The sequence below is a fragment of the Indicator indicator genome, chromosome 2 (assembly GCF_027791375.1).
Source record: "Indicator indicator isolate 239-I01 chromosome 2, UM_Iind_1.1, whole genome shotgun sequence".
Taxonomy (NCBI): domain Eukaryota; kingdom Metazoa; phylum Chordata; class Aves; order Piciformes; family Indicatoridae; genus Indicator; species Indicator indicator.
In genome coordinates, this window is record NC_072011.1 from 58727994 (window position 1) to 58742926 (window position 14933).

Consider the following 14933-nt stretch of genomic DNA (forward strand, 5'->3'; position numbering starts at 1 on the left):
TTAAATCATGACTGCTCTTCTGGCTTTAATCAAAGACAAATGCCTTAAGACAGAAATCTGGGCAGAGAAATTAGTAGAGATGTCTGTGGGGTATACGGGAGAGGGATGTGGAAAGGGATCCTCCCCTCGACCCCTGCCACCCCCTCCAGTGCCAAATTAGGGCTGCTGATGCACTTGTAGTAAGCTCAGCTGATGATGCTACAGAGCTAGGCAGGTGGTATGCATGGCCAGCTGTGGTTGTGCTCATCCTGCAAAGCCTTTGCTTCACCCACATAAACTCAAGCTAGAAACAAAGCATTTCATAAAATCGTGCAATCACAGAATAGTTTGGGTGGGAAGGGACCATAAGATCATCTAGTTCCAACCCCCTCACCATGGGCAGGGACACCCCTCACTAGATCGAGTTGCTCAAGGCCCTGTCCAACCTGGCTTTGAACACCTCCAGGGAGAGGGCATCCACAGCCCTCCTGGGAAAAGTGTTCCAGTGTCTCACCATTCTCACTGCAAAAATTTCTTCCTAATATCCAGGCTAAATCTGGCCTCTTCCATCTCAAAGCCATTCCCTCTAGTCCTGTCACTACAAGCCCCTGAAAAAAAAGTCCCTCCCCAGCTTTCTTGTAGGCCCCCTTCAGGTACTGGAAGGCTGCTATAAGGTCTCCCTGGAGCCTTCTCTTCTCCAGGCTGAACAGCCCCAACTCTTGCAGCCTGTCCCCATAGGGGAGGTGCTCCAGCCCTCTGATCATCTTCATGGCCTCCTCTGGACTGCTGCAGTGGTCTGACAACCTTCTTGTGTTGTGGGCACCAGAACAGGATACAGTGCTTCAGGTGGGGTCCCAAAAGAGCAGATTAGAAGGGCAGGAACACATCTCTCATACCGCTGGTCCCACTTCTTTTGATGCAGCCCAGTGTACACAGCCTGGCAGTGTGTGGAGCACAAATTGCCCCACTCATGTAACCTGCCTGCCACTGCTGATCCCTCACCCCAAAGTGGAGGATATTTGGCCATTACATGTATCTGCTCCTAATGGGCCAGAAGCTCACATGTAACCCACCACTCAGCCCTGGCTGCAGCCTGAGAAAAGTCCCATCCCCTCCTTCACAAGGAGGAAGCCCACCTGTGACTCTGAGGTGGGGATTTAGCCTTGCAAAGATGGACATGCCTCACTCAACACCCCTCCTCACCCTCTTTGCTGCCTTCTCCCCTAGAAATGGGCTATTTCCCAGCTCTTTTGCACACATCTCTCAGAGGCAATGTTGTCACAACAGCCATCATTTTGTTGTGCTCCCAGCAGTACCCAGAGGAGGTGGAAGAGAAGCCCTTTTTCCTTCTGTCCGTGCAAGAGCCTTCCATACAGGCTCTCATCCTTTCTGAGCTGCCAGTGTTGCTGTTGGCTGGCTGCTCACCCTGCTGTGCTCCACTGCTGGGCCACCTTGCACCCACACAAGGTTCACCATGGCCATCAGCCAGCTGGATGAGTTTGCCCTGCAGAGCAGGCACCTGAAGGGAAGGTTGTGGCTTTGACATCATCCCTGGGCACCAGGCTGGCCAAGTTGCCAGGACCTGATGCAGGTGTGCATCACAGAGCTGGTAGGGAGCACTGGGCTGTGACTGCTGGTGTGTGTCCAAAGCATGGGTTTTTAGCAGGAGTTGGGCTTTCAGAGAGGGGTCCTCCATTCAGCCTGGGGCATGGCAGCCTCTTCCACCCTGAGCTGCCTGAAACTGTCAGATGGTCCTTTATTATTGACCTGATTCATATCTAAACCAGGGAGGTGAAAGCTGTCTTATCCCATTACTAATCCCCTAAATCAGGCCCTCCAATACCTTCTCCTTGCTACCCCCTCCTCATTGCTACAGCATGTGGTTGCACATGGAGTGCACATCCTTCTGGGGTTTCCTCAAGCTTCATGGTCCTGCAAAGGTAGAGGACCCAGAAACCCACCAGCCACTGGCATGGGAGACATCACCAGCTGAGGAGGGTCTGCCAAAATATGGCATCTATCTGTAATCCCCTAAGGGCTGAGGGAAGACCTCATGGCCTTCTACAACTACCTAAAAGGAGGTTGTAGTGAGGTAAGGATTGGTCTCTTCTCCCTAGTATCAGGTGATAAAATGAGAGGAAATGGCCTAAAATTGTGTGTGATGGTTTGAAACTGTCTTTTTTTGTTTAGAAGGGGTGGACTGTGATGGTTTGAAACTGTCTTTTTAATTTTTCCTTGCAAAGTTCAGAACAGAGAAAGTGAAAGAATGTAAATAAGTCACTATTGGGTGTAAGAAAGCAAAATACTGATTGTTCTAAACACTTCCATTGGATAGATAGAAATGTTTAAGAACTATTACCCAAAACAAAGTAGCCATTCTGCACATTCTGCGTTCGGCAGTGGGGGCAGTTGCTGGGCTGTCTGGCTGCTGTTTCTTCTTCTCTTCTGGCTGAAGATAACACACACTGACCTTGGCAGCTAAGTTAACAACTTTCTGCTTAACTAACTCTGCTTCTCTGTCCAGGGGGTCTGGGGGGAAGCTCCTGGGAGAGAGAGAGGCCCCTTTGGGAGGGTCCCCTTGAGGGGAAGCAAAGGGAGATTGGTTGTGCTTTTTCTGTTGATTGTATATATTTGTAAATGTTGTGAATTTTGTGTATTTGTACATATTCATTGCATTTCATCGTAGATTTTAGACTCTGCTTGTAAATACAGCCTTCATTTGCTTCCAGACTGGGCTAGCCTGGTTATTGTTGGTGGGGGGGGGGATTTCAGCTCACACCGACACATTGTGCCAGGGGAAGTTTAGGTTGGGTATGAGGAAAAGTTTCTTTCCTGCCAGAGTGGTCAGGTATTGGAACAGGCTGCCCAGGGAGGTGGTGGAGTCACTGTCCCTGGAGGTGTTAAAAAAATGTGTGGCCGTGGCACTTTGGGACATGGTTTAATGGCCATGGTGGTGTTGGATTGATGGTTGGACTCAATGATCTTAGAGGTCTTTTTCAAACAAAACAATTCTGTGATTTTGTGACTTGCAAGGCTTTTCCCCATTAACTGACAGCCCCAGGCACCCATCCCATCCTGTGTGCCCACACCATGCCACCTGGTAAGGTACTGCAGGGCACACTGGATGCCTGACATAGTGCTGGAGCAGCCATGGGGAGGAGGGAACACTTTGGAGGCTGCCTCGCCTTGCTCTGCTCCCAGTCCTGCAAAGTGCAGCGGCAAGCAGAGCACAGGGGACAGGGATGCTCAAGCATCAGCTGCAAGCAGCACACACCCCTGGGGCATGGGTCTGTGCTGGGGTCGAGGTGCTGTGGCCTCCATCCGTCCTGGCTGGAGCTCTCATGGAGGGGCTGGGTGCTGGGGCACTCTGGGGCTGCCAGGTCAGTTGGCTCAGGCACTGTGCCCACAGCAGGCAGGGGGGTTGAAGCCCATGGAAATTAGAGCAAGGGGCGATGTTTGATGTTCTGCTCTTTAAGCAATTAATAATCTTTCGGCGTCGGAGAATCAGCTGAAAATCTTCCCTGGAAAATAATGAGCAGAGAAACATTTACTGATTAGTCTAATCCCAGCTAATCCTATCTGATGAGCATATATCAAGATATCCTTTAACTGATTTATTGTCCAAAGGACCAGTGGGGGATGCCCCTTCTCCACCAGGGCCAGGGGAGCCGGTGGTGGGCAGCAGACACGTGTGTGTCCCCCCCGCCAGCCCTTGTCCCATGGAGCAGGTGCATCCCCTGTCCCCAACGGCATAGCCACCCCCTGTCCTGGGGGAAGCAGTGCCATATCCAGGCCACCGCGCCGGCACGAGGGGATTTAATCGCCACTTCCATTTCTGCATCTATCTATCCATCCATCAGCTTTCTCTTGGGTTTGAGCTTTTATGTTTCATAAACTGATTAGGAGCAATTATACGTGCTTTATCCCCAAACTTTCCAAATGCCTAGGCCATATGCATATTTAAGGCTTCATCATCTCTCCCAACAGCTCAGCCTGAACATAAACTGCTGAAATCAAGCTGATTCTGGGACAACGTCAAAAATTAGGGTTTTATCCACTAATATCTGCTCGGACAGGAAATTTGTTGTGGGTGGTGGCCGGATTATGGCTTCTAATTACTGTCGCAGATCCTCCCTGCCTAGCAGTGAAAGTCTCCCGATTCCAGCAAAACTGCAGCAAAATCATTCTGGAGAAGCAAAGGTGCCCAAGGGGACCCCAGAGCATCCTGTCCCCATGGTAGGGAGGGGTAGCTCTGGGTGGGGATGCATCCCAAACACGCAGAGACTCCCACTCAGTGGCTTTGGGAGTGTGATGCCCCCACACACATCTCCCACTCCCCTCCTTCGCCTTTCTTGGTGCAAAGTGTGATGGCCCAGAGGATGCTGTGTGTCTCCCCCCCAAACGCAGACCAGCCCCCAGCGCCGGCTACGGCAATTATCCTAAATGAAAGTTATTGTTTTGCTAATCCCAGGAACAGCTTGCGAGGGGAGATTTGGGTCTTTCTTTAATAATGCAAAGTTAATGCGGAGTCCCCTTGTAATTATCTTTATCAGAAGGACCCTCGGTTAATCTGACCGTCCAGCGAAGGCCCGGATCAGGCAGCCCGTGTAAGCCGGTTGTAAATCGTTTCCATCAACAGATGAAGGGAAGGGGGGAAAAATAGCAGCCCAGGTGCAAGAATCTGGGAGCAAAAGCGAAGTGGAGGCCAGGCTCTTTGAGGTGGCTTTGGCCTCGGCGGTGGGACACCTGGGGTCATGGAGAATCCTGACCCACAACCTCTGACCGTCCTCATCCTACTGCCTGCCCCCGAGGGCACTTGGCAGAGGGGCAGAAGCCTGGTGGGATGCCCCGGGGTGGGCACTGAGAAGCTTTGGAAGGGAGTAGATGGGGACGTGACAGGGGAGTTCAGGAAGAAGCCCCAGGAGGTGACCCGCAGGGACGTGGGGATGGTTGTCGGGGAGCTGGACAGCCAGGGCCGAGGGGAAGGGAGCGGGGGAGGAAGGGGGTAGCCGGACAGGCCGGAGGCGGGGCGCGGGGCCCGTGTGGCGGGGGCACCGTGGGGGGGCGTTAATCCGGGGATTGGGAGCGCTCCCCCGCCGGCCCGGGCGTGATTGGAGCCGGGGCCGGCGGCGGGACGATAAAAAGGGAGGCGGGCGGCGGTGCCCGCTCCGGGTCGGGCCAGGCGGCGGCGGCGGCGGCGGCGATGCCAGGCCGGGCGGAGCCGTCGGGGGGAAGCGCGGCGGCGGGGCCGGTGGCCGTGCCCGTACCGGTGGCACCCGGGGCGACGGCGAGGCCAGGCGGCGCAGGGCTGCGGGCCAAGGGCTTCGCCATCACCGACCTGCTGGGGCTGGAAGCCGAATTGCAGCCGCCCCCTGGGCCCCTCCCTGCCGCCGCCGCGGCTGGCTACGAGGGCGGCGGGGCGCTGGGGCTGGGACTGGGGCTGCTGTGCGGCCTGGGGGGGCCGGGTACCCCGTGCCTGCTGCCCGCCCCGCTGCCGCTCCTGCCCGCCCGCGGCCCTCGCCCGCCCCCCGGGCCGGCGCCCGCCGCCCGCCGCCACAAGGAGAACATCTCCGGTGAGCGAGGGCCGGGGCCAGGGGCGGGGGGTTGCCGCTCACCCGCGCACAGGGACCCCCGGCTGGAGCCGCTGCCCCAGGCTGCCTCTCACCTGCAGCACCCTGGCACGGGCAAGAGCAGCGGCGGCGGCGAGCATCCTCGTCAGGATCGGCCCTGAGCTGCCTGCCCCCCTGGGCTGCCGCCCCTCCGACCCTCTGGCAAGGGTGGGCGCCTATCCCCTGCCCCCGGGATGGTGGCACCAGCGATGTCGCTGAGTGCTGTGGGAGGGGGACATCGGCCCCGAGCAGCGCTCCCCGCGGGCGGCCGGAGCCGTATTTTGTAGCTGGGGGTTTGGTCTCCCTGCTCTCAACGGGAACATGACTCTTGCCCTCCCGCCCGCTGCTGCCAGATGAGGACAGCCTGTCGGGGGACGCCAGTGACCTGAAGATGTCAGCCTCTCAGATCAAGAGGAAGAAACGCCGGCACAGGTAAGAGCCCGGGAGTCGGACTGTCCCCGCTGTCACCTCCTCACCATTGCCACCAGCCTCCTGCTTTTCCTCTGGTCCCTTAAGGCTGGAGCGGTGGATGTCCTCAAAGGAGCAAAGAAAGAGAAGGGTTGCAGATGTGTTAGGGGTGGGGAGGATTTTCAGGAGGAAAACCTCAGTGGGGAGGGGGCCGTGAGGATCGGGACTGTGTCACAGGATGTTCTCCTCGGCAGGACGGTGTTCACAGCTCACCAGCTGGAGGAGCTGGAGAAAGCTTTCAACGAAGCTCACTACCCCGACGTCTATGCCCGGGAGATGCTGGCGGTGAAGACGGAGCTGCCAGAGGACAGGATACAGGTAGGTGGCTGCACCGATCCTTTCTTCCCGTGAAGTCTGCAGGCTGCCTGTGCCTGGCTGTCTCCTCTGCTCTATAGTCAGTGACTGCAGATGGTGGGAAAAGTGATGGCAGTGAAATAGTGTCGGTGGTGGAAAAGTGTTGGCGCTGAAATATGCAGCGGGATGCTTGGGAAGGGCTCAGCTTCTGCCCCCTGGCATTGAACAGGCTCCAAATGGAAGTCGAGTACTGGGGGACAGAAATGGCCCCAACAGCTGCGTACTGCCAGCAGGTTGGCTCTGTCCTCTGGAGACCCAGCTCAGGCAGGAGCCAAGAGCTGCTAGACCATGCTGTGTCCCACAAGCTTTCTCACTAGCTCATCCCTTTGAGCTAGTGACACATGGCATTTTAGAGCCTGATCTTGTCCCACTTTGAAGCAGCCCATTGGCTTAAGAACAGGGTAGTAGTCTGGGCAGCAGCCAGGTTGTACCTACACTCCTTGAACCTTCAAACACAGGAAGGGGGTGGGAAGGAGGACCTGAGTACTGTCTGTCACTGAATGATGGGCTCCTTTTTCTGGAGAGGTTGGTGCCCTGTGTGGAGGCAGCAGAGGGGCCCTGTGGGCATCAGAGCATAGGGTGACTTTGGCTGGGATCACCCTCCGATGCCACGATCAGCCTTGTGTAACGTGTCCTCCCTCTCCCACCCTTCCTCCCCTCTCTCACTGACACCCACGTGTGTGCCCTCCCTCAACCCCTTCCCTGTGCACTGCCCCGGATGCCCTCCGACTGCCGCCTGCGCATCTACGCCCTGTGCCCTCACACCCCAATCCCTCCACACAACCCCACGGCTGCCCCTCTGCCCTGGACACACACTGCCCTGTGCCCGACGGGCCCTGGATGCCTGGCTGTGGGGGCCGTCTCCTCCCCAATCCCATCCCTCTGTGCTCTCCTGGCTGTTACCCCGGAAGGTTTGGTTTCAGAACCGAAGAGCCAAGTGGCGGAAGCGGGAGAAGTGCTGGGGCCGGAGCAGCGTGATGGCAGAGTATGGCCTCTACGGGGCCATGGTGAGGCACTCCATCCCTCTGCCCGAGTCCATCATCAACTCTGCCAAGAGCGGGCTGGTGGGATCCTGCGCCCCGTGGCTGCTGGGTAAGTGGGAGCTTGGGGCCAGGGGGTGTTAAGGGGCAGCTGCAAGGCTTTTTCCTTCCTCTTTCCTATGGCTATCCTTGCCATGAGCTGTGTGCAGGCTGCCAAGTGCTTGCCCTGTTTTTTTCCACTTCCTCCTTGCAAAGAAAGGCTGAGGAAGGGGAAAACCTTTTAGTGCCTGCACATGGTGAGGTATCACTTCCTAGTGCTAGTAGCCAGTGTGGGAGTTGCAGGGTATTTAGGAAGTCATCGCTCTCCCCCCAGTACTGAAGATAATGCTAATGGTGCTGCAGAGCTGCCCTGTGCACACCCGCAGTCCTGCACTGGAGTGGCAGTCAAAACCCAGTCTGAGATGGGCCATCACAGTACCTCTTCCCCTTTGAGTCTGCCCTGTTGTAGAAGAGGTATGGATCAATTTTGCCGCAAGCTGCTCTCTCAGGCTGCAGGGAGCAGGTGGCAGGCCTCTGGATCAGGAAATACTGGTAGTTAGCCTGAGGTTTCCTCGAGGTGCAAGCGAGACCTGAAGGCAGCAGCGGGAGGGTAGGAGGTGCTGAGCAGTCCTGGGCAAAATAAGCAACTAGAACCCTTGGCTTTGCTCTCTCCCCTCTGCAAGGCATGCACAAAAAGTCCATGGAGGTGAGCAGGAAGGCGGAGAGCCAAGAGAAGCTGGCAGATGGCTGGCGAGCGGAGCAGGAGGAGGAGGAACTAAAAGGGAAGCAGGCCAGTTCCCAGAGGGGCTCTGACAAGCTTGGCCCTGCAAAAGATTCGGAGGACACAGCTATTGACCTCTCCAGGACAGCCAAGCATGAGAAGAGGGGCGTACTGAGGCAATGCATCAACGGGGACCCCCCTACGGAGCAGAAGGACAGGGACCACTGAGCTTGAGCTGCCCCAGAGGAGGCCAGACCTCACAGCTTCTTGGCAAGATAATAATATTTATTGATTTATGGATATATGCATATATATATATTTCTTATATAATTGAACTTTTATCTGGATTCAGGGCATTTTAAAAGTGGGCACACACATCCCCTTGTTTCCCTCACTTTCAAGCTGTTCACTTCTCAAGAGAGCCAGGGTGGAGGGTGGCAGAGGTGTCCCGGCGGGGCCCAGAGCAGTGCGGGAAGGAGGCCACATTATGGTCAGCTTGCGCCCGCTGCTGCGGAAGAGCCTGGGATGCCAAGGCTTCCCTGGCCAGCCAGGAGCGCAGAGCAAGGAATTTGGATGCCTTCTCTGAGCACTTCCAGCACTGCACAGTGCCTGCGTGGCAAGTCCCTCCTCTTTGAACGTTCAGTTCTTCCACCTTGAGATGCAGCAGGGTTTTTAAACGTGGTAGGAGTCATCCTAAAGCTGGTGTAACCTGACAGACAATGCTGGTTTATACCTCCTGAGGATCTGGCCTGCCAATGCAGCCTTATCACTGGATTTACACTGTGGAGCTTCCTTAACTCGTATTTGGGAGAAGGGGGTGAAGACGTTTTCGTTTATGCAATGGTTTTGTTACACCTCTTGAATGTTTTCTGCCATGCTATGCATAACAGCACAGACCTTTCTGAAAACCAAGCCATAGTAACCCCAGAGCAATTAAACAATTTTGTGAGTTGACAGGAGAAGAAAATTTTTTGTAATTGTCTGTAAAAAAAAAAAAAAAAAGAAGTGTTAATGTCAGAGCTGTTTCTTGGTCGTCCTGTATTTATGTCTAAAAGCACTTTAGTGATCGGGATTTCTGAATGTGGCTCTTCTTGGGTTTTTGTCCCTCCTTTATTTATTACACATCCATAAATAAAATTGTGGTGTACCTTTTCATGCTCTGGATTGCAATTTTGTGCCTTCCTTTGGCACATCTTGTGGCAGTTGCTATCTTTGAGCAGATCCTCTGCGGAACTCATGCCTAAAGCGGGCTGGAGAGCTCTGCTGAGGCAGTGTAGTTGGTCCAGTGGGGCAAGTGAAACCCTCCCCAAAACTGAGTTCTAGTTCAGTGGCCTACACATGCCAGAAGGTCATGGATTTGTGCCAAAGAGCCAAACCACAGCTTATGGGTTAGAAGGTTTTTTGAAGTGGAGCCCTCAGCCACTTCCTAAGGGAAGTCATGAGGAGTTGCTCCACTCTCACAAGGGTTGTTGAAAATCCTCCTTGACACAGCTCAAGCGTGAGGGTCCTCACTGAAGTGTCTGCTGCCCCAATGGCAGGGAAGTTGCTCTGCCTCTTGAGTCTCCATGTGGTGCTCTCCTCCTCTTGCTGATCCTGCTGCTTTCAGAGGTGCAGAGTTGGGCCCTGTGTCCCCATGTCTCTTGGTTAAACACAAGGAGCAGCTCCTCACTTGGGCAAAGTGAATGCATGGGGGGAGGTACCGCTGGAGGACCCTCTGCCTCCTGGGGAGGCAAGTGGAGGAGCTGCATGGTGCTAACCACACAAGCACCCTCAGTGAGGCACAAAGGGCATTGTGGCCATCTAACTGTCTGACTTCTGGCTGCAACGGGTCCTCATCTCCTGGCTGGGCTTAACTGGCCCCTGCACACGCTACAGCAGCTCTCCTGGAACACCTCCAGTTTCAGCTGCTGGCCAAAATATAACAGAAAATTATCAAAAGGTTTTACTTAAATCTGAGTAATTCCAATTTGGAAAGTTTCCTAATACAGCTCAGGGTGGGTGTGTGGCCATGTAATGGATGCTGTCACCTGTTCCTGCCTCTGCTGCTGGGCCTGGCTCCTCAAGTTCAGGCAGCCACAGGTTGGTCTGGGTCTGGGGGGTGGGGGGAAGAGTGGTGGAACTGCAGTGGGGACACTGGCTGGAAAGAGCAGAGCAATAAAATTGTTATCTACAGCTTTCCTGCCTCTCCTCTCCTTTGCTTGGCCAGGCAGGGCAGGGAGGAACATATGCATGGCAAATACAAGCTTTGCACCAAAAAAAAAAAAAAAAAAAAAAAAAAAGATGTTTGGTGGGAAGTGGCGGGGAGGGAGGGAGGGGGCTGTGGGGAGCATGATTCAGGGAAGGACCAGCCAGGGCTTACTGCAGCAGCAATTAGGCTCACTGAGAGCCGAGACTTAGCACATTGGTGACCTAATCCTGCCTGAGCAGCATCTGCAAACCTTTTATTTGGGCCGTGCCATGCTGGCACTGGATGCTTGCAATCTTTTTTTTTTTTTTTCCTGCCCTGCCCACGTGCAGATGGCCTGGCTCTTCGCCTTGTGCTGGGTGCAGGGCTGCCAGAGCAAGCACATCACTGCTACAGCCGCTACAAGGTGAAACATCACAGCCATGCTACCATACCAGGGTACAGACAACACTCCTGGTATGGTCTGGTGGGCTCACAGCTCTCACCTCATGCTGTGAGGGGGAGTCACAGCAAGGGCTGATGGCTCAAGGCACTTTTCTTGTGCTGGAAAGTAACCACAGGGTTCAGTCAGGTATGATGAGGTCTAGACGCGTCTTTGCTGCTCTGCTCACAGACTGAGAGCCCAGTGGAGGGTGTGGTGGAGATGCTGGCGGATGACAGTGAGACTTGGACAGACTGGAGAGCTGGGCAAAGGGAGGTTCAAGGATAAGTGCAGAGTTCTGCATCTGGAAAGGAATGATAAATTGCACCAGTACAGACTGGGAGATGATCTGCTGGAGAGCAGTGCCGTGGAGAAGGACCTGGTGGATAAGAAGTTGTCCATGGGACAGCAATGTGCCCTTGTGGCCAAGAAGGCCAATGGGATGCTGGGGTGCATTAAGAAGAGGGTGGCCAGCAGATTGAGGGAGGTTCTCCTCCCGCCCTACTTTGCCCTGGTGAGACCTCACCTGGAATATTGTGTCCAGTTTTGTGCTCCCCGGTTCAAGATGGACAGGAGTCTGCTGGAGAGAGTGCAAGGGAGGGCTATGAGGATGGTTAAGGGACTGGAGCACTCTCTTATGAGGAAAGGTTGAGAGACCTGGGGCTGTTTAGTTGGAGAAAAGAAGACTGAGAAGGAATTTAATAACTGTTTACAAATATCTGAGGGCTGTGTGTCAAGAGGGAGGGGACAGTTGCACCTTGTGATAGGACAAAGGTCAACAGATACAAACTCCAGCACAGGAGGTTCCACCTCAACATGAGGAGGTGTAAGGGTCATGGAGCCCTGTAAGGGGCAGGAGCACTGGAGCAGACTGCCCGGAGGGGTTGCAGGGTCTCCTTCTCTGGAGACTTTCAAGACCCATCTGGATGTGTTCCTGTGTGACCTGTGCCAGATTCTATGGTCCTGCTCTGGCAGGGGTGTTGGACTTGATGATCTCCAGAGGTCTCTTCCAACCCCTAACATCCTGTGAGCCTGTGACAGCAACTGTCCCAAGGATCAGCTTCTGGTTGCCACTAGGAGCTGGTGGCAGGGCCTGGTGGGGGCAACCCTTGGAGCAGGGACAGTCACTCACTTTTCAGTTGCCTGCACTAAGCCTGGCAGGAAGGTGCTCACTGTTCTCCATATGTTGCTGTGGTTGCAGGGCAGCACACTTTCCTTCTCCCTGCTTCAGATTTGATCCATTCTGAACTTGGTGGTAGCCAAACCCAGCCAGTGTGAGTTCAGGCCAGGGCCAATCACAACGGTATGACAGAAGAAACTCTGACTTATGGCAATGGCTGCTGCTTGCACACACCTCCACCACTGCAGTGGGGTCGTCCACTGCATGCAAAACCCAACAGCCATCTTGGTGTGCTTGTACAATGGTCTGGCTGGCATCAGCTTCCCTCTATCAGGGGGAAGCCAGAAAGGGTGGGTTTGTTCAGGTGGGAGATCCCTTCAATGTGACTCAGGAAAGAGGAGTTGGTAACATCAAAGCCATGCTCAGCAGCCAGCGCTGCCACAGCCTTGTTTTCCTCCAGCCAGGCTGCCACCCACCCTGGCACAGCCACCTCTCGTCACAGAACCACATGTACAGCTCTAGCCAGGGATTCAAAGAATCCTGATAAACCAATCATGGAAGAAGAGATGAGGAAAGGGAATAAAATGAGATTATTTTTGACATCTCTTGGCTTTTACAGGGTTGGAGGCTGACCGTCAGGCATGCGAATTTGTGGGCTGCAAGGATGTGGTGGTGGTGTGGGGATTAGCCCTAAGTAGTTGAGAACAGAGAAGGCTGGAGGAAGGCTGCATTTGTGGAAGCATTTTCACAGTGTCAGTCTCGTACAGATTAGTAATACTCATTTCTAACTGGCATTTTCTCTTAGCAAGTTTTGGGCACCCCAGCTCAAGAAGGACAAAGAACTGCTAGAGAGAGTCCAGCACAGGGCCACTAAGATAGCACAGGGCCACTAAGATGCTGAGAGGACTGGGACATCTCTCATATGAGGAAAGGCTGAGAGGGCTGGGGCTGTTTAACCTGGAGAAGAGCAGGCTGAGGGGGATCTTATTAATGCTTACAAAATATATAAGGGGTGTGTGTCAGGAAGATGGAACCAGACTCTTCTCAGTGCTCCCCAGTGACAGGACAAGAGATAATGAACATAACGTTGAACATAGGAAGTTCCATCTGAACATGAGGAGGAACTTCTTTACTTTAAAGGTGGTAGAGCACTGGAACAGGCTGCCCAGAGAGGTTGTGAAGTCTGTAACTCTGCAGACTTTCAAAGCCCACCTGCACATGTTCCTGCAAGATCTGCTTTAGGTGATCCTGCTCTGGCAGGGGCTTTGGACTCAATAATCTTCAGAAGTCCCTTCCAATTCCTACCATTCTGTGCTTCTGTGATTCTCCCAAGCCGCTGGCTGAATTTTCAGACCGGGAGCGTGAAGGGTTTGTAAGTGCTCCCTCGTGTGGAGCTGAGTGATGATGGGACACAGCAAGCAGCCCAGCAACAGGGAAGGCTGGCTGGAGTCTATGAGGTAACCAGAAGCATCACTCCTTCAAAACCCGTAGTACAACTGACCCCTGTCTGCCTGTGGGGTGACATACCAGGGTGTCTGGATGCAGAATTAAAGAATCCTGTGGGGGTTTTCACAGAATCACAGAATGGTAGGGGTTGGGAGGGACTGTTGGAGATCATTGAGTCCAACCATCCCCACCAAGTAGGTTCACATAAAGAAGGTCACAAAGGAACATGTCCAGGCAGCTTTTGAAAGTCTCCAGAGATGGAGACTCCACCACCTCCACAATGCTTTGTCACACTTAAATTAAAGAAGTTCCTCCATGTGTTTAGATGGAACTTACTCTGTTCAAGTTTGTGCCTGTTACCCCTTTGTCCTGTCACTGGGCACCACTGAAAAAAGACTGGTCTCATCCTCCTGACACCAACTCTTTAAGTATTTCTAAGCATTTTTAATTGCTTTTCATTACTTGCTTCTTGAATCACCAACAGGCACTCGGTACAGTAAGCAGCCCCTTCTGCAGAGCAAGCTGGGTTCTGGCAGAGGGCAAAGGCTCTTTAGAAGCTCTTCCTTCCTCCAGAGTTGTTTCACCACACCTTCCTTCCTTTCCAGAGTCATTTCACCACACCAGTACAAGCACATTCTCATGAACCAAGTGTATGGATTTGGCCTGCAAAACCTCACAGGGACTAGAAGGGTTTGTAGTGATAGGATGAGGAGTAATGGTTTTAAACTGGAGCAGAGGAGATTTAGGTTGGACATAAGGAGGAAGTTCTTCATGATGAGAGTGGTAAACACTGGAACAGGCTTCCCAAGGATGTGGTTGAGGCCCTGTCCCTGGAGACATTCAAAATCAGTCTCAATGTGGCTCTGGGCAGCCTGGTCTAGTTGGAGGTGCCCCTGCTCACAAGATGACCTTTCAGAGTCCCTTCTAACCCAATGCAATCTGTGAATCTGTGACAGGAGATGTAGCTGATACATGTTACTGTAGAAATACCTGCTGTGAATTTCAGATGGTGTGCCAGCTTTGTGGCACCCAAACTTGCACAATCATAGAAGGGAAAGGGCTGGAAGGGACTTCTGAAGATCACCCCCCAGGTCACACAGGAACACATGCAGATGGGTCTTGAAAGTCTGCAGAGAAGGAGACCCCACAACATCTCTAGAAAGCCTTGTTCAGTGCTCTGGCACCCTCAGAGTAAAGAGGCTTTTCCTCATGTTGAGGTGGGACTTCCTGTGTTCCAGTTTGTGTCCATTGCCCCTTGTCCCACCACAGGACACCACTGTGAAAAGATTAGAAACCTTCTCCTTGACACCCACCCTTCAGATACTTATAAACATTAATAATATCTCCTCTCTGTCTTCTCTTTTCCAGAATAAACAGCCCCAGGTCTCTCAGCTTTTCCTCATCAGACAGTCCCTTCATCATCCTTGTAGCCTCCGTTGGACACCCTCTAGTGTATCTCTGCCCCTCTTGAACTGGAGAGCCCGGAACTGGACACAGTACTCCAGACGTGGCATCAGCAGGGCAGAGCAGCAGGCGAAGAGATCCTCCCATGACCTGCTGGCTACTCTCTTCGTAGTGCACTCCAGATTACCATTGGTCTTCTTGGCCACA

General features: G+C 53.7%; 1 protein-coding gene across 1 annotated transcript; it reads left to right on the forward strand.

The window, feature by feature from the left end:
• Nucleotides 1-5182: 5182 nt before the first annotated feature.
• VSX1 (visual system homeobox 1) lies at nucleotides 5183-8378 on the forward strand. The gene is made up of 5 exons (XM_054399114.1): nucleotides 5183-5552; nucleotides 5942-6020; nucleotides 6251-6374; nucleotides 7322-7502; nucleotides 8113-8378. Exons 1-5 carry the CDS (start codon nucleotides 5183-5185, stop codon nucleotides 8376-8378), a joined length of 1020 nt encoding a protein of 339 aa, XP_054255089.1.
• The last annotated feature ends 6555 nt before the right edge of the window (nucleotides 8379-14933 follow it).

Excerpts from the sequence above, each read along its gene's own strand:
- VSX1 (XM_054399114.1), top strand. The coding sequence starts at position 5,183 with ATGCCAGGCCGGGCGGAGCCGTCGGGGGGAAGCGCGGCGGCGGGGCCG. Across the intron at positions 6,021-6,250 it reads AGGAAGAAACGCCGGCACAG|GACGGTGTTCACAGCTCACC; the intron begins GTAAGAGCCCGG and ends TCTCCTCGGCAG. Across the intron at positions 6,375-7,321 it reads TGCCAGAGGACAGGATACAG|GTTTGGTTTCAGAACCGAAG; the intron begins GTAGGTGGCTGC and ends TTACCCCGGAAG.